This window comes from Xiphias gladius, chromosome 9 (genome assembly GCF_016859285.1).
Source record: "Xiphias gladius isolate SHS-SW01 ecotype Sanya breed wild chromosome 9, ASM1685928v1, whole genome shotgun sequence".
Taxonomy (NCBI): Eukaryota; Metazoa; Chordata; class Actinopteri; order Istiophoriformes; family Xiphiidae; genus Xiphias; species Xiphias gladius.
The window spans coordinates 7,356,105-7,381,601 of NC_053408.1; the positions used below are offsets into that span (position 1 = coordinate 7,356,105).

Consider the following 25,497-nt stretch of genomic DNA (forward strand, 5'->3'; position numbering starts at 1 on the left):
GATAATCTTAGTGTTATGCTCATAGGTTTTTTTAATCTGGCCCGAAATGGTGAAAAGAAAAAAAAAAAAAAACTTATTTGGCTAGTCAACTAGCAAACTACTTGTTTACGATTCATCTGCAGTATAAACAAGAAATATCAAAATTATCATGACCGATAGTCAGAATGCACACCATTATGAGAAGAGGAGTCAGGTTGAAAAACACCAGAATTTCCCTTCAAGTCTTCACATTTCTGTTAATACCTTTTCCATTTTTTGTCTGTATTCTTCCTCACTCACCTTCCTCACTCACCTTCTGCCCTTCCTTTCTTTAGGATTTACACATATGCATACACACACTGAATATATTAGCAAATCAACCCAAATAACAACTACCTTTTGATCCTTCCATTATCTATCCAATTTCTCCAATCATTGTTAGTCTAGTCTTTACAGAGCAGCATGTTCTACTGCGACCTCGACCTTTGCCCACTAAAGTGCTCGAAATCCAAAGCTTCTCACTACACCTAATAGAACACACTCCATTGGTCTGAGTCACAACTCTGTACTACAATAAATATACATTTTATCTGTTATTACGTAAGTGCAGACGATGTAACCAAGATTTCTGCAAGATGAAAATGGGGTTCTCTGCTGCAGGATTGTAAACGGATAACACAAGCCATGCAGGTTCCTGTGTGATGCAGATAGCCTAACCCACGGGCGAATCCTTCTGGCTTAGAACCTTCTTAACTTTCAGCAGAGGAGAGATAATAGGAAAACTGAAAGCTGGAGGGGAATGCAGAAGAAGACTTGCAAAGAGGGTATTGATATGAGCAGAAAAACTGTTCTATGGATTTCCTAAAGTTAAATAAACAAACAGAACAATAGGCATTTCTATCCATGCACACACGCACAGACCTAAGTACACCCAAAGGCATCCCGAGAAGGGATTGGAGAAGACACACACACACACACACACACACACACACACACACACACACACACACACACACACACAGAGGGAGAGAGAGAGAGAGACAGAGACAGAGAGGGAGAGAGAGAGCACTTCTCTCCCACCCCTCCACAGCTGCTGTACTACCAGTGGTCCTGTCAGAGTGGGATATGAGAGCAGGGCGGCGATGACGGCTGGCCACTTGGACTCCTAGACCACCTGATATAGACTCAACACGTCTCACGTTCACTTCTCTCACATACAACCTCCTATCATTAACCAAGGTGGACTGGGGATGGATTCCAGGCTGCTGATTGGACCGGGAATCCCCACATCGGACCCGACGGCCCGGGCACCCTGGAACATCAGCTCCATAAGTCCGCACCGGCTCATGGAGCTGTCTCCAGTCGCTACAGCTGTAAGTATCCTGCTCCCACTCCTGTCTTCATGTTGTTGTTGTTGTTGTTGTTGTTTGAATAATTTTGGCTGCTTGAAGGAACACCCCTCGGTGTGCGCTGCAGCGATGCGTAACCGCAGCAAGATCCGATCCACAGCAGCCAAATACTAACTCTCAACATCTGGCGAAACAGGCGAAGAAAACTATCATGGTTTCCCTTTTTATTTGTTGGTTTTAAATCGCCCACCAAATCATTTATAAAACCTGAAGAATACTGTATGAAGGAGACTGTACTCTGTGAATGAATGAATGAGTCACACCAGCCTCCCCTAAGCATCTGCGCTCCGTTCATTCAGCCCCGCACCTGAATGAAACCGATTATCTCTGGCGTTTCCTCAGCTTGTATTATTGGAGAAAATGGTTGTTAAAGAATGAGTGAAATCGCCGATCCTTTTTTGTGCCACCATCGGTGCACGCGTTAAAATGCCATTCATGTTTTTTCTTTTTGTCTTTTTTTTTTTGTCAGTAATCCTGAAACATTTCAGATTACTTGTGTGTGCTCAGTGGTGAGTTTTGAGACTAAGTGTCGCGCCAAATGGCGTTGATCTAGCCCTTATTTTATCACAATTTATGCCTATATTTGTTCTCCTGGAAAGTCCAAGATGTGCGGTTACCAGCAGAAAGAACGTTTTCATTACCAAGTCTCATGGATGAATCAGACTCCATCTCTCCCTCTCTGTCTGAGTGTGGGATTAGTTTATGCATGGCTTTCAGGGAAACCCTTTTATACAGATGTGTACCAGTGTATCCACCTCTGTACCGTACGTAAAATATAAAGTTTAAAGAGAAAACATCGATTTAACTTTGCCCCAGGAGTCCAGACAGACATTGAGTATGATTTGAGAGAATAACAGCTGTTTGAAAGACATACTGAGAAACACGTGGGTGCACCACTATGGCAAACATTGTTCAACAAGTGTGAATGGTTTAGTTTGGATCCCGACTTTGAAGTTCAGACCTGCAGGCTTCACTCTCTGCAGCTTTTGTGGTCTGGACTTCATGGTGGGAGTGCTGGGAAAGCTGATACCGAAGCAGTGCCTGAGGGCAGCTTCTACTGAGACAGATTTGATCTTCTACTCCAGAATAAGTTTGGTTTTCATTTAGAAACTCTCTTGGTTTTCTGTGTTTCTCTCTTGAGCTCTTGTTTCCTTTTACCACTGTTTGTCACTGTATCTCTCTTAATCATCCATCTAATCTACAATCTCTGGTCAATTATAAAAATACAGGTCAATTTAGGAATCCTAACGTGTGTATTTGTGTATGCACACACACACACACACACATTTGTGTCGGGGAGTGTCTGTGGAATGAAAATTATGTGTCTGTGACTGCTGATGTGATTGTGTGTGTGTGCATATGGATTTGTCAACAAGTCCTCCAACCTGAACAACATTGTGCGATAGATCGATAGAGCAAGTGTCTGTGGCCCAGTTCATAGCTGGCATGAACATGCTTCTTGGGTAATCCGATCACAAGTGGACAGCTCTAAGTACATCAGCTCTTACCTGGCATTAGAATGCATCCGGCAGGTTAAATGCCTAGTCTGCTGGATATTAAAAGAAGAAGAAGAAGAAGAAATCAAAACAATACAGGCTGGGTCTATTTCTTGGCATGTTCCAGGGCTTTTTGAAATTTCCTGATGTTGTGGACAAAGCCAGCTTACGCAATTTGTATTTTTTTTGCGAATGCATAAGTACACCCTCTTCCGCCGAGGACATCGGTTGAGTTGGCAGTCCTTAGGTGTGGCCGAGGAAAGATTTGTATACAAACTGCTAAAAGCATGTGGCCATATGCGGCCCAGTCCACCTCAGAATGTGGTCAAAGTGATCGGATCTCAATGCTTTCCTCAGTGCATCTTCGGTGCATTCACACCTGTACTTACAGCTGTCCACATGTGATTGGCTCACCCAAGATGCATGTTAATGCCATGTATGAACAGGGCTTTGTGCGTGTGTGTGGGGGTGGCCCTATGTGATCTTATCTTCCTGCTATGCACTTGATTAGAGTGTGTTAGCTTATAAACAAATGAGTTGGTCTGTGAAGACGTAGGTAACCATTTATATTCCAGGTTAATGATAGGCTGATTAACAACTTGCTCGTGACATAGGGCGGATTCAGTTAGCTGATAATGAGATGTGCTGTGAGTGGTACATTTGTCAATACTGTTAAGTCTCTGGACAACTGAAGAAAAGGTAGCATTAGTTTTTGATTGGTTGTTTACATTAGCATTCAGTAGATGTAAGAGTGACAGAACATTATAAAAGTTACATCAATTAAGTGCTAAAGCAGTTTAATTTGTAAGAACAGGAGGTTTTAATTGTGCAAACAGATAAACTAAAACTAATTAGATAAAAACTCAATTTTGTGAGTAAATTGGTCTTCATTCACCTTTTCAACCCAGTCCTGCTATTCATTTCTCAGTTGTTAATTCAAGATTGTATCCTAGCAAGCACCTTGTTAAAATCTGTTGCCTTTGGATATATGGATGAAATCAATATCACAATATTTCATAGATATTCAGAGCAACATATTAAATAATAAAAATCATGCTCAGTGCAATAAACATCAATTCCACTGTTAAGTATTACATTAGACAAAAAAACAAAATCCAATAACAGTAGTACTATATCAAATATTTTTGCTACTCTTTAAATACATTTTGACTGTATATGATGTTATGTCTGTCTTAGTGTATGTTTTTCATGTTTACGTAAGTGTAATAGTGTTGAGTTTGTTCTTTATGTGTTTATTTGGCTCTTTAAATTATAAATTCAATTTCATTTATTAACTTTGACAACGGAATTACTTAAACAATAACTGAATATGAGTATGTAATCATGATGTGATTCCACTGAGAGACAATATATTATACTTATAGGTAAGGGATCATGCCTAAAAAACACTGTACATACCATGAGTGTACTAAATGGAAAAAAAAAAAAAAAACAGGCAATGAGAACCAGAACGGATACCTTTGTCAGAGTAGTCCAGTTATACCGTCTGGTTACTAGAAATTAATGAATACCTGCCAGCCAATCAGAATACAGAATTCCTGGTGCCCACAGCACGGCACACAAATTATTATCTGTAGTCCTTTTTATATGCGAGTCAAGCTCTTCATTTACTGTTAAGGCTCAATCATTGAGTAACACTGGGTCTATGTCACTCTGATACATTTTCACACCAAAATTAGCTCGTTTTTTAGATGTGCGTGAAGCCGCTAAAAAAAGGTGATTGACTCCTTTCCCCTTGCCAGTAGACCAGTTTGCGGAAAACAGGGTTAGTATACACTGGGAAGCAGCATGGAGGCCATTGACTATGTTAGGGTGGTCACATTTTTTATGTCTTTTACTTCAGTCTCTTCAAACTCAACGCCAACTGAATGTTTTTTGAGCACTGCTTAAACAGAGACAGACTGAATTTGTGGCTGAGATGGCACATAGACTTTACAAAACAATACATGTTCCTGGCTATTTACGCGGCAACGTCCCGGACTTCGATGCGTGTCATAGCATTGCGCTGGAAAAGGGGGGGGGGATTAGCGTGTTCAACCGGGTGTCCTGTTTCCAACACTGCCAATTGGAGCTGGAGCCGATAAATACCCGTGACAACTAAAGAGTCATTTGACCCGGGAATGAATGCTGAGTGTGCCCTTTCCCACTGGAGAAAATAGCCAGATGTTAGACTCAGATAATGAAGACCTGTTTCCAATGATAATACACCTCTCTGCTGTAAATGAACCATTGCATTGATTATGAGTATGATAATGCCGTCACCAGAGGTACTTTGTATTTAAAGGGAAGCCCCCTGGGCTATGTTTATTAGATTAGTCTTGGCTGTTACAGACTGATGTGGATTTCTGTGTTTTGTTTATGCACATTAATTAATCGGTGTGTACACATATGTTGCCTATAAACAAAAGCCTGTCCAATAACAGCACATGTATTTGTAAGCATTCAAACACACTCGTGTGCATAGCAATGCTTGTATGTGCATGCATGTGTGTTTTTAAAAAAAAATCAGATTCCTTCAGTGGATGATTAATTCTCTTCCTCCCCTTTATTCTGTCTCTCACTCTCTCTTCTATCCCTAGTCTTCTTCTTCTGTCTCTCTCGGTTTTTCGTCTTTGCCTTTTCAAAATTGCTGTGCATTAGACAGCCACCGTACCATTTACGTATATATTACTTGCTCTCCACTGACAAAGACAAGAACCCAGAAATGCTGGCGCCTTGGCGTCAGTACACGCTCACAGACATAGAGTACAGAGAGATATTACCACCCTCTATTTCAGTCTTTAAATCCCGCACAGACATAGAGGAGACTTCCCTGCCATGCTGCTCACTGTGCCTCTCCTTCCACCTCGCCGTGTGATCGCCATTAATCTGGCCCCCGAGCTGCTCAAGCTGGGAGACGGACGACCTGAGAAGGAAGCAGGAGGAAGGAAAGGAGTGTCTTAAAGATTTAGGGAACAGACGTTAATGAGGGAATTAATAGGGATCGGGACTGAGCAGTGGTAGCGGAGATGAGAAAGAGATCCAGCAGGGAGAGTGGCAGGGGTGTTAAAAGGGGAAACACGACTGGGGAAGAAATGAAGCAGGGAGGGAGGAAGACGTTGAGTGCGATCCACCACATCTCCAACAATGGCATCAGAATGGATGTAAGTGTGTTTACATTCCACACACACACACACATACGCCACATCTGCATACCACCTTCACTACACTTGTCCCCTCTTTCAGCACCACGTTCCCATGACCTTCTCGCTCAATATCTTACATAACCAGTCTATTCAAATGTCCCCCTTTTAGTAACAGGAGCTTGTGACTCTGCAGGAAAGTAGGACTGCTGAAGCAGATGTTGGACAAACACACAGACAAATGCAGACAAAGAAAAACACACACATGCACGCTTAAATGTGGAGGCCGCGATTAATGGAAGGATATGTGTGTGTTCTAATTGAACACTGGGGCGGCTGAGGAAGATTTAGCGTGTGTGTGTGTGTGTGTGTGTGTGTGTGTGTGTGTGTGTGTGTGTGTGTGTGTGTGTGTGTGTATGATTGGGTATGCATATGCTTGAAAGAAACACAGTAAGAAACAAAAGGAAAGTGTTAATGCTTAAGGAGTGTGTCAGGTTTTCTGAAATAAATTCTCAACTGGAGCTGTGTGCTCTTAGCTGCAGCAGCTTCTTAGACACAAAATGCTTTTTGTCAAGCGAAAATATTTCCTTCACAAAAAGTCTGCTATTATGAATCCATAAAAAAAAAACAACCTTGTCTCTTTTGCTTTATCACTGTTTAATGTCTTTTTGGGAAAGTATCCTAAAAACCAAAAAGCGGTAACATTGTAAGGAACGAGGGGAAAGATGCACACTCATATCAAAACACAGTGTGTATCCCACCTATTTTTATGTGAAAATTTTCAACATTTTACTTCTCTACTTTTTTGTGATTGCTGTAATGCTTTACGGTTTCAAAAAATAGTATATCAGTTTGCGGTTATGATGAATCGCAACAGATGTTTTTATATCTGACAACATATATGTCGTTTGACTTTAGCAACACTGGAGAGGCTGCAATCTTCAAGTACTGCTCACACATTAAGCCACAATTTGCAAGTAACAAGACTAGTATAATCTAATGTAGTATGAGTTTAATCATTAATTGTATAGCTGTTGCTCAGTGAATGTAGTACTTTTGTTCATAAGAGTATTTGTCTATGGTGTTATTGCTTCTTTAACTTTCTGTGAGTAAAGAATAGAAATATATCTTCAACCCTTTGCTTCATGGTTTAACTTTGCTCATGAGTAGTCATTTTACTTGTTACTCTGTTGTGTAAATAAGACTTTTCAAACCCTGTCAGTTACAGACACTCTCAGCCAATGTAAGCTGTGACAGAGGCCTTGTAGATTTTCTTTGTTGCTGACTGAGGTCGAGATACATTGATCTCTTGATGACCCTCAAAAAAAGAATTAGTTACTGGAGCATAAAGCATGGATAGATGCTTTCATCTTCTCTCAGCTCTTGAAAGAGGATGAGATGTTTAGAGTGGCTACTTATGTACTCTAGGTCACTTGACGTCACCTAATGATATTTTAAAGTACATGCTAACACTTCAAACCAATTATTATTACCCTGATTATTCCACTGAAAATCCCATCAAATAACAATTTAAATAGGATGTATTTGTGTTATATAAAGTTCAATCAGAGTGAGCTCCAGACTAAGTGTATTTTCTCTCATTCCAAGGCTTTAATTTAATACTTGCAGACACACATCTTGAATTAGTGTAGTCTAGCCCAGTTTTATTGCTTTAAATGTCAACTGCAGCCCTGTGTATGACAGAGGACATGAAGGCTGAAACACAAAATCTAGACCTCTTTGTCTTTTTCTTTAGAGGATCATTTCACCCAGAATTAAAATTAAAAGGGGAACTGGCAAAGAAACTGTTATTACATTTTAGTGTTTAGGATAATGGGCCCATAACTCAGTGGGCTCATTATCCCCTAATTTTTATCCATCATTAACAATGATAGGGAAGCAACTAATAAAAAAGGATGGGAGTTGAATTTTAGTGAAATAAAGGTCAGTACGATAGCATCAGCAAACTCTTGTTTGTTTATTGTCCCTACTTAAATCATATTCATTTAATTTAGTTTCACTTCATATATTTCCCCTGGTCATCCGTGCCCTTCTTCTTTTTGGATTGTATTGCCATCCATTCATGACTTGACATCGTGATTCCTTGACTCATGATTAATTGATCCTTCTTGTTTTCCTGTGTCTAGGGTTCCATAATTCCAAGCCACCCATTTCCAACGGTCGACGTCCCAGACCACGCTCACTACACAATTGGTGTTGTCATCCTGGCCGTGGGCATCACAGGCTTACTGGGAAACTTCCTGGTCATATATGCTTTCTGCAGGTACTGTGTTTTTTGTGCTTAGGCTTCAGGTTTTAAGTAAATTTCCTTCAATAATATTCTTGGGCACCACTTTTTTTTGTATGTGTCTGTGATATAATATAAATAATAATGAGATATCTGATTTAATCATAGTCCAATATTAATGGCAATATTTCAACAGCAGTGTGTGTGTGTGTGTGTGTGTGTGTGTGTGTGTGTGTGTGTGTGTGTGTGTGTGTGTGTGTGTAGAAGCCGGAGCTTGCGGACGCCATCAAACATCTTTATCATTAACCTGGCAGTCACAGACTTCCTCATGTGTCTCACCCAGACGCCCATCTTCTTCATTACCAGCATGCACAAGCGATGGATCTTTGGAAAGAAAGGTAACGCATGCATATACACAGTGTAACATTATGGCTTCATTACATGACATTTTAGCCTTGTGTTATATTTAAAAATGCTGCACAAATACAAATGCACATATACACCAGCCTAAATGCAGACTCATGATAGTTTATACACTCTTTTTCATGTGCATGTATGCACCAACAACATTAACATTTATGGACGCACACTTTGAATTCCACAGGGACCTGTATTGTTTCCCCACCCTTTAGAGCGTGACCTACAGTGTAATTAAGATTCTACACACACACACACACACACACACACACACACACACACACACACACACACACACACACACACACACACACACACACACACACACACACACACACACACACTTGCTATCCTCTATCATCTCTTTCTGCCACAGTGGAAAAAGCAGCACCCAAGGCTTACTCTGTAGTATCCAAGTCCCATTGATCATATAGTGTAATCACGAATGCATGTCCGCAGTGTGTTTTACAGGAGCGTATTTAGGTGGGGGCTGTACTATGGTGTGCATTATGCAACCTATTGGGAACAGAGATAGAGAGCTGGTAAAGGAGGGTTCTCAATCCACTGATCTAGCACTGATAGTTGGAATGCTGTGTTTTCCTTCAGGAGTTGTGCTGACCTTGACGAAGACAGCCAATCGCTGTCAGATCTGTAGCTCAACTCTTGATGGTGGTTACTGCAAGAGGACTCTCGTTTTTTTTTCCCTAACCACCACCATCCCCCCAAACACCTAGGAAACCTTTTTATTTTTCCCTTGCTGCCTAAAAATTTTTTTCTTAGCTTTTTTTCTTTCTCAAGTAAGTTGTAGTAGTTGAGGAGAGATGAAAATTTATGAAATTTTGGGAATGTAAACAAAGTTAATGCCAACAGATATCCAAGCACACAACTCCGACCAATATCTAATGAGGGAAAATACGGTTTTATATGATTAAAAGGTTCCCCCAAAATGACATGGCATGATAACATGCTAAACGTTACATGCTAAACATGAGCATGTACCTATTAGCTGTTAAAATGCACATTAACATGCTAACTGTAGACGTAATTAACATGCTATACCTAACATTCTAACATTCGAAGTTAGGCTAAACCCCAACTGCACGTATGTATGCCTCAACATAACGAATTGTTTCATGTACATAATGATTTTTTCACTACGTCAGTTTTGTTTTTATTGATACACCAAATATTCCAACTCAGCGTAAAAGTGATATTTTGACTTTTTAAAAATATTTCTGCACTTTCACTTGGATTTTTAATGCTTAGATAGAAAATGTTCATGTAACCATGTGAATGGAAACGCACATAATGATTAGAGCTTCCTAAAAAGATGTGCACCTAACAATTCATTGTAGGGACTTATTAAACCTTTCCATTTCTGACATGTTTTACATGTACTCATTATCTTGACTTGACCGTGATACAGTGAACTTTGCTGTTACGACATAATGCCCCAGGACTTTAAAATAATGTTCTCCAGAGAACATCTGCTGTTCCTTGGGAGCTAATCTGGACTTCATTACTTTCAGTAACTTAAAAAGGGGCTGTCAAACACACACATACAGTCAGGACGACAGGCATAGAGCCATTGTGATGCATATTTAATAGCCTGAGTGGTATTTATTTGAGTTTCTTCACACAGGCGACACACTTCAGATTTTGTCTTGTGTTTGGATGTGATGGCTTGGCAGTGTGACTATGTGATGTGTGACAGGTCGGCGGTAATCTCACACTTGGGGCCCGAGGGACAAGGGCTGATAAAGTGAAGATTGAATGTTTGTATTTTGTCAGTGTGTATTTTGTCTGTGTGTGTATAAGCTTGCACATATGTGCAAGTGTGCATGAATGTGTGTATCGGATTTCTTCATACATTATGGATACATTTAGTATTATAATAAACTCTTGAGAACAGCACCTTACATTATGCAACAAAAAGAGACTTCTTGCCAACGCTGGTGTAGTCTCTGAACGAAACCATTAACAGCATGTAATAGTTTCATTACTTTTTTGTTCAACATGTATTAAATATTTAAACATGAATACTGTGTGCTGTTTGTGGATTCCACGCTTTTCTTATCCTTCCTCCTGTTAACCCACACATTTTTCTCCAGTTTACCATCCGTCAGTCTTTTATCTTGCTGCTATTTCTCTTCACCTGACACCCCAACGCATCCTTCACCTTGGGCTCCTTTTCACCGTTCTCTATCTCATTTTCCCTTCCTTTCCCATCTAATTCCCTGCTTTTTCCTGCCTTCCATCCTCCCTTCATCTTTTTCCTTATCCTCTCCCTTCTGCATAATTAAATTCATATGGGCTTTGTTGCGATAAATACTGTGCCAAAGCAAAAAATATTACTGAAACTGATTTTTTTTTTATCAACTTTAACATTAATAGTGAAAAGAAATCCAATTTGGAGATGCCTAACAGTCCTAAAACAACACTGGCTGATATATCAGAGGCTAAATATATGAGTTAGTTTGTTAGAAATGTGCTTGGAAAAAACAATGGGGTATATAAAGACTACACTACACTTCTGATGATAATTACAACATCTAAGGGATCACAACCGGGAATCAATTTTTCTGAAAGCTGCAATACACCAGACTTGACACTGTTAGAGTCCACAAATTGATTATAGATGCGTCACATCTGCTAAGTCAATAGCATGTTAACAAGCCACTGTAATGTTAGCATGTAAGCATGCTATGTTAGCATCCATATACAGCTGAATGTGACACTAATTCACAAGTGTAAATTCCGACCTGTTGGTGGCATTAGATACAAAACTGAGATAACTGATCAAGCAATAATTTGCTGTTAGACAGTTTGGTCACCAGACACCACTGACAAATTTATTTTTCAGCTGTAAAATGTCGCCCTGCATATCTATGTCACAATTCTTTAAAAAAAAAACAAATTTACAGTATCGTAATAAAAAAATTTTGTGCATTTTATGTCTAAATGTTATTGATTTTTTTTTTATCAGATTTTTTTTTTTTTTACCCTAAAGCACTGATATTGGCATCTGCCTCAAATATATACACCGATACTGGAGATTTTTTTGAACCAAAAACATTAATTATAAAAGCATTCGTGTTTGCACCAATTGGAGGTTTGTCCTACAAACCACAAAATTAACCGACTAACACCATAATTCGAGGCTGGGTTGCTGCCATGAGTAAAATGCCATGAGATAAAATGTTGAGCCTGATTAAATCAACTGTAGGATGAAGAAGGATGCAAAGTTGTCACGGAAACTAATGCAAATGTAACACACAACAATTGGCCATTACAGTCTATATTTTCTACTATGCTACGAGGAAAACATACAAACATAGCCGTTGTGGCTGTGAGATGATCACTTAACAAACTAGCACAGAAGTTGCCCATGTGCATCCCAAACTTAATTGTACTGTAACATAGATACACATTCAGCTGCAGTATTTCCAACTGTTGTTCAAGAGCTGCAGGAACTACTGCCATAAAATGCATTTATCCAGAAAGCTACAGTCATTAACAACATGGGCAAACATATTTATCCTTCCTATCTACCGCTTCTTTCTCCCTCCCTCACCTTGCCTCCTACAGGTTGTGAGTTGTATGCCTTCTGTGGGGCGCTGTTTGGTATCTGCAGTATGATGACACTGATGGTGATTGCGGTGGACCGATATGTGGTGATCACCAGGCCTCTGGCCTCCCTGGGGTTGATGTCTCACAGGAAAGCCCTGAGCATCGTGGCTGTTGCCTGGGTCTACTCCATGGGCTGGAGCCTTCCCCCCTTCTTTGGCTGGAGTGAGTACAACTACACTCAGAGACCTGGAAGCAGAGTCTTTTCTGATCAGTGTGATTCCTCTGAGGGATTTAGTTTGTTGAGACCTGTCTTTGTACTTCTCTCTTATTTGTATCAACATCTCAAATTCCTGCTGAAAGGTATGCTACAATGTCAAATAGATCTTGCTTTTCCTTTTGTCAACATGCCAAACACATTTAATAAAAAAAACAGCATTCAGAACTCAGATCACCTCATGCTAAAATGTAGCCGACATTACAAGAGCCCAGCAACATTTGAAGAGGCTATGGAGTCTTGCATTCCAACCAGCTTTTCAAGTCCCCTTTATTGTGTGTGCTCCCAAATGGGAATAAACTGGGCTGTGGAAACTCAGTAACAGGAACTCTTCATTGTCAATTACCCACACGCTTGTCTGGACAAGATTTAAATCCTGAAAGGACCGATGAGCATAACAAAATAGTCAGTAACTGGGACTGCGGTATGGAGAGAAATACCACATACATACTATGTACTTAATTGTATTTTACATTCGTGCAGGTCGTCAAGTTGCTGGAGTTTGTGACAATCATGGGAAAGTACAACTGAGAGTCAGCTGCATAAAAAAATCATCGGTCTTGTGTCTTTCTATAATGTAACTGAGTGGCAGCATGTAGACAAAGAACGGTAAAGGACCAAGTATAGAGTCCTGGGGAACTTCAATAGCGATTATTAATAAAACAGATAAAAATAATGGACAATGGGTTCGGTATGTATATTTATATATACATACAGTACATACATGACTAAATATTAAGTAATACAACCAAATTGTACATTAATGTATTCTTTGAATTTGTTTTGTTACCATTATTTTCAATATGTCGATTATTATGATTTTCTTGTGAATAGTATCTAGCCATTGGATAGGCTGTTTCTGTAATATTACAAATTATTACATTCTCATGCATAGCCCATTATACCATAGGTTTTCCATTTGTCCATATCAATTCCAATTCCATCCTTTGAATAGACCGGTGGGATCATAAGTTTAGAAGGTCAGAAATATTTAATATTGTATTCAAACTACACATAGTAGTTTTAAACAGAAACTGGTTTTTGGACAGATATACTAGCAGCCCTGCATATGTGGCTGTTTTCTGCTAAAATATCTCTACGGGTTTAGAGGGACTCCTACCACCGCTACAGACTTTAAGCTTTTCAGTGCCGGACTACAGCTTGAAAATGTGTTATTACAGGTATCGTCAAAGTGACATAAGTTGTGTCTAATCATGTGTAATTTTTATTTGCTTTCTTGCCGAGGGTTAGATAAGAACATTGATACCACTTTCATGTCTGTACACTAAATATAAGGTTACATCCAGCAGCTGGCTAGCTTAGCATAAGGAAACAGGAGGAAACAGCTGGCCCAGCTCTGTTCAACAGCTAGAGGATACATCTATCAGCACCTCTAATGTTCGCCAATTAACATGCTATATCCACAAGAACCTTAGTGTAAAAACCACAAGTTTTGGTTTTACAGGGGGTGATGTGCCAGATTATTTCTTGGCCGGGCTCAGTGAACAACCAGAACTTCAAGTTTTTACACCTCTGCTTTTGTAATTCTTATGTACCAGCATGATAAAGCCTGACATCTGGACTGTTAAATGACACACAATGTGAAAGGAGACTGCACACTTAGAGGACAGCTGTCAGGACGGATGTGTCCATATTAAAAATGAAAGCAGTTCAAGGTCTGTCAGATAGTGAAGAAGCAAGAAGCGGTACAATACAGGAACTGACATAAAAATAGGAAATGTCAAACGTCATGGTATCAGAACCAGCCACTAAAGTATGTATGTTCTCCCACAGGTGCATATGTCCCAGAGGGTCTGATGACGTCTTGCTCCTGGGACTACATGACGTTTACCCCTTCTGTCCGCTCCTACACCATGCTGCTCTTTACCTTCGTCTTCTTCATCCCTCTCTCCATCATCATCTTCTGCTACTGCTGCATCTTCAGGGCCATCCGACACACAACACGGTTAGCACATGCACACACACACACACACACACACACACACACACACACACGCTGTTTATGTTTAGTCATGCTCCTACTACATGTGTGTTCTTGCAACACACTCTCCCACGTGCATTAATGAAGGCATAAGTGTCCGAGACGTCGCTGTGTGTCTGTTGATACCAATGTCTTGTTGATTAACAATGTGTCTGGGCTTTCCTGTTGATTTCCACCAAAAAATACCGCTGTATTGCTCAACCTGAACTCTAACACTGTCTATGCAGGTGACGCTGGCAATGTATGTCATGATGAAATTGTGTATGCCTACGTCAAATCACCAGCTGTCACCAGCTCAGCTGTCAAAATTGATTGAATGAAAAGAAAAATATAACTAACACCCAAAAAAGATTGAAAGGGCCAATTTCACCTAAAATTACAAATTTTATTGAAAACAAAAGCAAACTTTCTTAACTATGCTGAGTGTGTCTGTGTTTGACAGAGCGATAACAAAAATCAACTGTGAGGGAACGAGAGACTCTGCAAAAAGGTTCCATAGGATGAAGAGTGAATGGAAAATGGCCAAGATTGCACTCATTGTCATCCTGCTCTTTGTCATCTCCTGGGCCCCTTACTCCTGTGCAGCCCTTACTGCGTTCGCTGGGTAGGTGTGTATGTGTGTGTACTTCATCAATGACTGCTAAAGAGACATTGTTTACAATGTAGTGATGTCAAAACCTCTCCAAAAAAAACAGAAAACTGCAGACGCACTATATTTCTAGGGGGATGTGGTTCATAATTATAAAGTAGTACTGATACTTTCAGGTTAATTATTTTATGAAAGCTGCCCTAGCCAAAGGCAATTCGTCCATCACTCCATTTTAAGAAATGTATCTTAAATTTTCAAGCATTCTTCTAGAAATGGTTGGAAGTAATTTTGTGAAACTCAAAGGGTCAGGTCACCCAATCCATGAAAAAAAAAAAAAAAATCCAAACTATTTTCTCACTTATCGCTAGTTCTATCTAGACCGTAAAGTTCTTATGACATGGTATTGTTTTGTTAATGTGATGTATTTCCTTTGAAAAAGAGTGCTGGGGTCAGGACATCATTTGTAAAACCAGTGTGCTATTATTTATGGAGAGAAATTAGTTTGATTTGATAAGAAGAGCAAACAGACGCGATCGTTGGTACATTTTTAATAACTTCATTGATAAGATGTTACACCTGCTACTGCGGCGTAGAGATATCATTTGAAGATACTGTGTTCCTGAAAGTTCCAGTGCACGTGTTATGGGATCTTTCGGTGGGAAAATGAATCCAATATTAAATGTGGGTGTGACTGTATGTCCCACTCCCCGTCTATGCTAACCCTGTAACAGGCAACACACCCACCGCTGCCTTTGTCATATGAATGTGTCTCATTTCCTTCTCTCATTTTTCTTCCTCTCACCAACCTCTGTCCCCGCTCCCCTCGCTCTTCTCTCTCTCAGGTACGCTGACATGTTGACTCCCTATATGAACTCTGTTCCTGCTGTGATCGCCAAAGCATCTGCTATCCACAACCCCATCATATACGCTATTACGCATCCAAAATACAGGTAGGATGCACGTTCAAGTGTTGAGTTTCATTAATAGCAGATTAAATTAATGGAGTAGGAACTAGAAAATGTGCTCAGTAGAGTGCAGACCAAGGCCAACGTCAAAGAACATAAACTAGACTTTAGAGAAAAAAGTTAAAATCCATAGTAAATGATCCGGATCTGCCTCAAAATTTAATGGTCCCCCGCCAATGCCCCATACCTCCACAAAATTCGGCGCAAATATGTTCAGTAGTTTTTGGCTGACACACAAATGGAAAAACCAACAAACAAACAAACAAACAAACAAACACACAAACAAACGGACATGAGTGCTTACATAATCTCCTTGGGCAGGTAATAATACTATGCAGTATTTACCATTTACACAGGTAATTGTGAGAACCATAAAAAGAAAAAGATTTTTAAAAATCAAAAATGGAGGGAGATTTTGAAGAAGCTCAGTGAAGTTTCATGTGTTGTTCCTCTTTTCTGCCCCTCAGGCTTTTACGTGCTTTGACATATTTTACTACTGTAAATCCAACTTTAAAGGAGCAGAGCCTCACAACAAGCTGGCTGAGACGACTTTTCTGTTCAAAATGCCAGAGCTGGGGACACTGGCTTTAATGAGCTTACAGAATTTGATTGCTCTTTTGTGGATCCTACGTTAAAAGTGGAAATAGTGCTTATTCAGCTTAACATCCAGGGATTTCAGGGGCCCCCACGCTTCACTATCATCTAATAAAACTGATCTGATTATGGGTTTGAATATATCTCCCTCTCTCTCAGGTCAGCACTCAGCAGGTATATTCCCTACCTCGGTGTGTTGCTGTGCTTTACTGGCAGAGACCGTTTCAGCAGCAGCAGCTTCCAGTCCACCCGCCGCTCAACCCTCACCAGCCACTCAGAGAACAAATGCAAGCCCCGCCATTCCTCCCAGTCTGAGAGCGAATCAGTGAGTGTACCTCATATCTAATATGGTATGTCTCTGTCTTACACTTCCTATGACAAACACTTTGAATTACGAGTTGCTGATCTTAGTCTTGTGTGTCTGTGATTTTGCGTATGTGCGTGTGTTGTCTCAGGCCCGCTTCTCAGACACGGAGGAGGACTGCTCGTCGCGGGCGCCTGTCACTCGTCAGTTGTCAGGCGATGTCAAACAGGTGCGCCATGCCAGCCAGAGGTTAAAGGTGAGAGGTTACAACACGGGAGAGTTTGAGAGAACTGCCACCCACAACCCCACTGACCCGGCCATATGTCACCTCTCACAGATCACTGTGAGTATAGAGGCCTGGCTTATGTCTACATACTGTTACATACATATTTCAATAAACACTAGTACCTATTAAGAGATTCATGCAGTCAGAAAGTCATACATTTCTAACTTGATTGCTTTTTAGTGTCAGGCAGGTGTCAGAAGACTGAGATACAGCGTCAGTTAGGGCTCAGATAAAATTTTCTCACATTAGTTTTATGATGTTTTTGAAAGGAGGTCTCGCCTCTGTTTTTTCATTACGTCAAGGCCGATCTAAATCCTCTTCTCCTAAATATGAGAACTGAGGTCATGTTGTTTTGGAGTCTGGTTAAAGTCAATAGATGTCACGTTTATGTTCGGTATTTCATGGCAAGAAACTCTGTGAGGTCATGTTCGTTGGAGACCTCTAAAAATCCGGGCTCCTCAAGGTTATGAACCAGATTCCTTTGGGTGTAATCTGATGAGGTCACGCTGCTGAGGTAACCTGTAAATATCACTGATTGTCCTGAATGGTTTAACTTTGTCTTTCCAGTGTTTCAGTATTAATTTTCCATGTTCCTCTGGAGTCTGGTTAACACTCTGAACTGCCCATTTTTATCTATGAGGAGTACAGTAGCTCCAGATAAGCCGGAGTTTTACATGACCAGGTAGAACAAAGATTTGTAGCCAATAGCCTCCCCTAGAGTGGAATAGCTTCACCACCCAACATTTGGCTAAATGCCCTAATCTAAAGTCCCTTTGGGTAGACTTTTTATGGGCACAGAGCATCTAAAAAAACATTCTGCCGAAACCAAATTAAGCCTTCATAACTCTCTGTGTCCCTGGGTTGGATCCATTGGAGGGTATTAGCTGCTGTAAACCACCATGTATGTTTTTGATACTAACACCACGAGTAGCCAACATTGTAATTTTCATATTCCATCCTACACATATGGGCTTTAATGGAAAACATTCAGTATTATACAACCTGGATTGTTGGCCTTTTTTTGCCCATTGCCCAAAATTTTGCCCATAATTTAGTTACTGAGATCTGGGGAAATTATATGACATCAGTCGTAAAAGTTTTACCTAAATATTCTGAACCACTTATTTAGAAGTGAAACTGAAGATGGAACTTTAGTTTGCTCCTTTGTCACCTCTGCACAGCTGACCAATCCATTCCTGACGTGGGTGTGAATGGTGGATCGTTCCACTGTTTCAGTTACTTTGGTATACGGGGCAACTGTGAGGTACACGCATACTTGTAGAACTAGGGTTGCATCAAGGCACCTTATTGCTTCGCCATATCCTGTTGCTGAATATGAGATTTACGCTGTGTAATCGTCGTGTTTACATTTAGTCGTTCGTGTGTAGTGGCGACTGTGAGTAGATGGTCTGCAGCGTTGGCTCAACATCTAACGACATCGCTTTGTTAGATGTTTGTTACTGTTTGTTACTGGAAAGGAGTCGACTTTCTGAGAGTCTTTCTTTAACTTCTATAATGTCGTCTTCACTCATATTAGAAACATGTAGGGGGAAACCCGAGCAGCCACTTAAATTGCCGTCTTGATGTCCCTTTACAGGCAGTTAAGACCCATTCACACGTTGACTCATGTAGTCTTGATCTGAGAAGCGGGCCCTCCTGTTAGCAATTGTTTTGTCTCCCCAGTGTATAGGTCTGTGCAGTCCTCGCTACATTACATGATATCCCTTTACTGGCAGTTTAAGACCAATTCACACCATAACTAATGTAACTCTAGTGACTCTAGCATGACACAGGTGGAGTAATGACCCACTTGTGGCCGATGATCCATCAACTCGCAAGGTGTGAACAACCCCGCAGAGGTTAAACGCCTTTGACTCCCCACCAGTCGGTCAGAACTGAACAAACAAACCTTTGGATGACGGGTTAAATATCTAAAGAATCAAAGCAACTCCAGTGGCCTTTTGATTTACCTATTCAAGAGATTTAAGAGGTCAGAGCATTAGTGCACGTCAAGCACTGAGGTGTCGCTTGCATCATCTAATAAGCAACAGCTGTTTCATTCATGCTTCACAATCACTGCCTCCTTCGACAGCTGGATGACTTGAATGATAACCTTTGTCGTCACTTCCAAATTTGTTGTTTGATGTGTTAAACTGTGAATGTGTTAAAAACATGACTGATCAAAGGGAAAAGGAAGTGATCTACAGTATGTGAGGTTACTACATATCTACATGTTGAGGTTTGGTAAAGCCCAACACTTTTTATATGAACTGTGATTCATATAAAAAGCATCATGCTGTCGGGCCAATGAAAAGTAACAGGTCATCATATGTGGGACATCCAATATATGGAGCATTTCCGTCTCTCTGTAATCGTCTTATTTCACAGAAAGAAGACAAGCAACCCTCATGTACGAAAATATGCAAACACACACATACAGGCGTGTTGCCATGCAGGTCAGGTTCACTGAGTACTCCATTACAGAGGGTCAAAAAATTAATCCAGCAATCTGGGAGTTTCAGACTTAATCCACAGCTTGCATGCCATGACCCCATGTTTCAATGTACTGCGCTTGTTGGCAGACGAAGACGGCTGATGCTCTAGGAGTCTCTGACCTTGATCTGCTTCCACCCCTGCACAGAGCAGAGGATACAGTATACATACTTTTACTTTTATTTATAATTGCAGTTTTCCGCCTTGTATTCTTCCAAACAATGTCACTTTAATCCAGTCCTGTAAAATGACTCCAAAAATTACTTATATGGATGTATTATCCATTGTGATTACTTTCCCTTTTAGTTCACTATATTTAATTTTTCTCTCCATTTTGTATTAATTTTAACAGATTTTTGTGCTAAAATGATTTTCATTACAGAATTCACTATTTCATTTCTCTGTAGAAGCTCGGTTTTTCATCTTTAGCGTACCTCTGAGGTACGTCCAATACCTGATACTTTTAGACTTTGTGGAATATACCCCCATTTGCGTTCTTGCAGAGAGTTAGATGAGAAGATTGATACCACTTTCATGTTTGTTTACTAAATATGAAGGTACAGCCAGCAGCCATCATAAAGACTGGAAACAATTGGAAACAGTTAGCTAGTTGGATTTTGTTGCTTTTGAACAGAGCTGGCCAGCTGTTTCCCCCGTTTCCACTGTTTATGCTAAGTGAAGCTGACCGTCTCTGGTCTCCAGCTTCATACTCAACAGACAGACGTGAGAGCAGTATCGGTCTTCTCCTATGACTCTCAACAAGAAAACAAATGGGTGTATTTCCCGAAATGTAAAACCTTTATCTTATTGTTATATTTGATGACTTTTCATACGACCACGAGTTTCAAGAAAACCATGAGATTTTAGGTGCCTTCATTTTCAGTGATAGTCGTATTGCTATTTGAACATATGACTTTCACTGCAACGATGGGAGGACGCAACATGACATACTTTTCAAGAGAGATACCCCTTTATCTGAAATGTTCACGATCAAATCTCAATTTGAAGTTTCTGTGTATTTAGTAAGAGTGTGACCTTCAGGCCCAAATAGTACAAAAGATCTTTCGGGTGTAACTAACACTAAACAGCTGTATATATGTGCGTACTGTTCAGACTCTGACAGATCATGAAGACATCTCCATGTCGGACATCAGTCTGCAGCCAACCAGTCATCTGCCTGCTACTGTAAGAGTCCACCAATCGTTCGCCTTGTGCTCTGTGTAGTAGATGTGGCATCTGTTTTTTGTATCGAGAAAATAGACAAATCCCATGAAAAAATGAAAGCAACAGCAAAATTTATCTTACTAACAACTATTTTCCAAGTCTGTGCCATAGAACTGCATTGCTTCAATCATCACAGTGAACGACTGATTTTTCCTCTCGGATCATTGTAATTGTATTGGTGCCATAAATTAACATATTTTTATTCACAAATTTTTCAATATCATTATTTTTTAGTCTGTGTATTCTGTATTTTTATTGCAATGTAGTCCAGTCATGTAGTGTGTCTGCAGAGTGGTGTAGAATATGATGATTTTCAAAATCAATACTGCTGACGGCCTTGTAGATAGATAGAGTGATAGATATTTTTCACATAACAATGACATATTTTTCTTGTTACGACAACACAGTAAAATATTTCATCGTAAAAAGAACCATTTCCTGTTACAACAGCATAACACTTTACCTTTTTATGTCACAAAACTTTCTTGTTGCACAGAATCAATGTATTTCGTTAACAACAAAACATATTTTCTTGTTATGACATGATAACTTTGTATATTGTTGTAACAAGAAAAAGATAACATCAGTACCTAGAGAGACACTGTAGCCTAGAATAATAATATAACATGATTGACAATTGACTCAGTAATAACACCCTTTGTTTTCATGAGATAAGTCGGTATGTTGTTATACTGAGAACCATTTCTCTTGTTTTTATGAGTTATTTCGTGTAATAATATAATATAATATAATATAATATAATATAATATAATATAATATAATATAATAAGATAAATGTATTATAACAAGAAATGTGTTTTGTTAAGACGGAATGATTGTTAGGTAACTAAAAAGATATATCATTATAACATGAAAAATATCATAACATATAAAGGATCTCATTAAAACAAAAAGATTTGTTTCTTCACGAGAAACTCAGCTAATTTTGCTCTCAGAGTTTATGTTTGTGTTTGAGATGAAGAAACAGAAATTTAATTGTGCTCACATCCCGTCCTATATTTAGGCCAGGTGCAGTGAAGAAAAAGTAGAGAGCCAAAAGCCAGAGTCAATTATATCATGCTGACGCCACAGCCTAACTAATCAAATAAAAAAATTTGTTAAGATAATGATTTCTGATGTACATAATGAACTTCATCGAAATGGAGCGCCGTAGCTGACATAAAACTACTGTTTTTCCCATGATCACAAACCCAGCCATTGTTGGAAGTACTGGGGATTTTGTCCCTCAACACAATGTTATCTTTTTTATTGGCCGAAGCCCTCTGTGTTGGCATCCCTGCTGTGTTGCCGGACTAGCTTCATAACAAATGAATGAGCGGGCTGAACACGCACTTCGCGGATTATCCTAGTCATTGGGATACATTTTTTGTTTGTTTTGGTCTTTTCAAGGGATTAGTCTGTCATAATACAGAGAAAGAATTGCTCCACCCTCCAGCCATCGTTTAACTTCTCATTTTCCATCTGTCTTGCTCCATTGTTGTAGTCACTTGTGCTTTGGGGCTACTTAAAGGGGCATGTCACCCATTCAGCATTGCTCAATGATTCTACCACATTTAAAATAGCTCACTGGAAATAAATGTGAACTCTGACAGTACTGAACAAGCTGTTTTAAAAGTAGGTTTAACGTATTGTGAAATGGTACTGCATATCGCTTTAGCCCCCCCCCCATTTTTTAGTCAATCCTATCACCCGTGCTTTCATTGAAGTCCAGTTTCATTCATTACCTGCTGCTCTGTTTGTGCAACCAAGTGATTGTGTTGGCTGCTTTGGATTCTTCCACTGTGTGAAGTGATTGACTCGACACCTTCTTCATGTCTGTGCCCCACAAACAATACTGACTGACTGTCTGTTCCACGGAGATGAAAAGAAATACCCAAGCTCAACTAACTTGTGTGTAAAAAGAAAGCCTTACTTTACTGTACACCTAAAAGCTAAAATTATAATCTCCTCACTATTTCTGAGATAGCTATTAATTGTTGTACAAATGACTTCATTTCTCATTATCAGTTTGATGTTAAATGATGCCTCTGTTTAGCAAATCAAATTTTTACTGCTAAAAAATTTTGGCCACAACTTTGAAAATAAGACCCAAGTTGTAATAAAACAGAATTATCCTTTAAAAAAAAAAAAATCAATTTAAATAAACAAGGCTAGAGTACTTTGCACCTCTAATGCAGAGCTATTCATCTTGGGTGATCAACTGAGTGATACACTCCCACTCCATCAAAGGCATTGTGGGAAAGTCATGCATCAATCCAACCGATCAATGCCTTTGATTAGCTGTGACTATTTCACGTCTTCCACTGGCAGGTTAAGTGGAGGAGAGCTGTATTGATCCAAAATCAGAGCAACAGTTGATAAAACTTCATTCTCTCACTTAACCTCCTCCTCTGCATTTCTCTTTCACACAAACGGTCAACCACTCACTCACATGTCGAGTCTCAGTTACAATACCTAAACAACTCTCCCTCTCTCTCTCTCTCTCTCTCTCTCTCTCTCTCTCTCTCTCTTCCTCCCTCTGCTTTCACAGCTGGATAATGTGATGGAGGAGTCTGGGCCAACGACTGCGTGTAAAACAATGCCATCCGTCATTGTCACTTCCATCTCCAGCCCATCTATACTGCACAGTCCCCCGGGTTTTCATGGCAACTACAAATTGACCAAAACTTACAGCCCGATTGCCAAAGAGCCCCTTGACATAGCCAGGCTGGGGACAACAGCATTACAGTGAACAGCTGGACAAAAGTGCAATGAGAGTCTCTAATTGTGTGTGTGGGAGTGTGTGGGTGTTTCAGTATTTCCCTTCATGGGACTTTTCTATACTAGCATACTATTTGCTAGTTAGGGTAACTGTAAACCAGAGCATGCTCTTTTTAATTCTTTTAGATACAGTGTGCGAGTATGTGAGCGTGAAGGCCCAGTAACTTTAAATATATGTGTGCGTATTTGCATACATATATATGTTTGACTTTTTCTGACATATCATGATGGCTGAAGGTGGCTTACCTTGGAGCCGGAGGCAACAAATTAGCCTTAATAAACACAATGTGAAAAGTTTTATCTTTAGGGTTGGGTTGCGTTTAGATTTTTATCAAGTCCTCGTTCAGTTTCTTGTCATATTATTTAAGTTGAAGAGACCAAAATATAAATTATTCATTCATTCATACATGAAAAAAACACTTTCCGATTTTTTTGGCTTTAAAGTAATATATAATTCTTCTTTATCTTGACATACGTTAATTGAATGTTACTGTTAAAAACGTCTCTTTTTTCCTAGAGTTTGGTACCATCAGCTGATTCTGGGGCATTATGGCCACAACTGGGGACATAAAAAATGCTGAACTTATTTTTGCACATTGTTTATGAGCCATATTTTAAACACTATGTGTTAATGCATATTGTAACAAGCAATGCAGGCAGAAGCCCATACTTTTAAGGAATTGATTAATTGAATCAAAAGCATGTTTTTTAAACTAATCAATCAGGAATCAGAACAAATTCACATTACCCAACCCTAAGTGTTTTTCATTTTACTACGATACTTGAGGATTGGAGAATATACTGTAAATACTGATATTAAAGATGCATTAAGCAGCACATTTTACATTAGCCTTAAATCAAATTACTCCTGGTTAAATATAAAAATACAGATTTAAGCCACTTGAAGCTTGTTGCTTTGCTTCTAAAAACTAAGACTAAAAACATGCTGCTTATTATAGAACTGTGAACAGCTCCTGGCGAAAGCTAACCTGAGTCTGCACAATGTGAAATGTCAAATTGACCAAGTAAACAACCAGGTGGTTAGTAACTCAAAGAGAGACAGAAGCTTTTCACAGGAGCTGGTTGATGACACCAGAGCTAAAATGACAGTGAATGTTGATTGTACATTTAACAGGTGGTAAGTAGGCGAGAAAGGAGTTTGTTTACGCTTTCGTCTCATATATCAAATTTATTCAGGCAGCCCACCCGTGTAGATTTTTTTTTCATCTGTGTATTTCTGTATTTATTATTTGAAAAATGAGTCTGCCTGGAAATCTGCTAAACGTTCATGTTGACTGACATGTCTTTCTGGGGTGGTGCACTTATATATAAATGGAAAATGTACCTCCCTGATCAGAAGTCAGCCTGTGAATCTAACATTGATTCGCAATGTGCTACAAACAACCAGAAATGGATTTGAATTCAAACAAAGGAAACGCTATTAATACTGTATGTTAGCTAGGAGAAATGGACTCCAGTCTATCTGCCCTCTAGTGGTAAAAAAAAACACTTAATGCAGCTTTAATATGAGGTGTTTTCCTTCTAAACTGGGTAATCAGACACACATACAAACTCAGGGCTCTCTGTCAGTTATTTTTTTTCCAGTCCTGGTGACATGAGGTACCAGAGATCAGAGAAATCTGATCCCCAATGTGTCACAACACCACAGTACATCACCCAATGCTGTGTGAGTGTGAGCGTGAGAGTGCGTGTGTGCGCATGG

General features: G+C 39.6%; 1 protein-coding gene across 1 annotated transcript; it reads left to right on the top strand.

Moving 5' to 3' along the window:
* Positions 1-1,229: 1,229 nt before the first annotated feature.
* On the top strand, positions 1,230-23,745 carry LOC120794393 (melanopsin-A-like). Its single transcript, XM_040135441.1, has 11 exons — positions 1,230-1,352; positions 8,175-8,311; positions 8,540-8,673; positions 12,281-12,484; positions 14,331-14,502; positions 14,981-15,142; positions 15,970-16,077; positions 16,846-17,011; positions 17,142-17,333; positions 20,883-20,954; positions 23,545-23,745. The coding sequence occupies exons 1-11, from the start codon at positions 1,230-1,232 to the stop codon at positions 23,743-23,745; spliced, it is 1,671 nt and encodes a 556-aa protein (XP_039991375.1).
* The last annotated feature ends 1,752 nt before the right edge of the window (positions 23,746-25,497 follow it).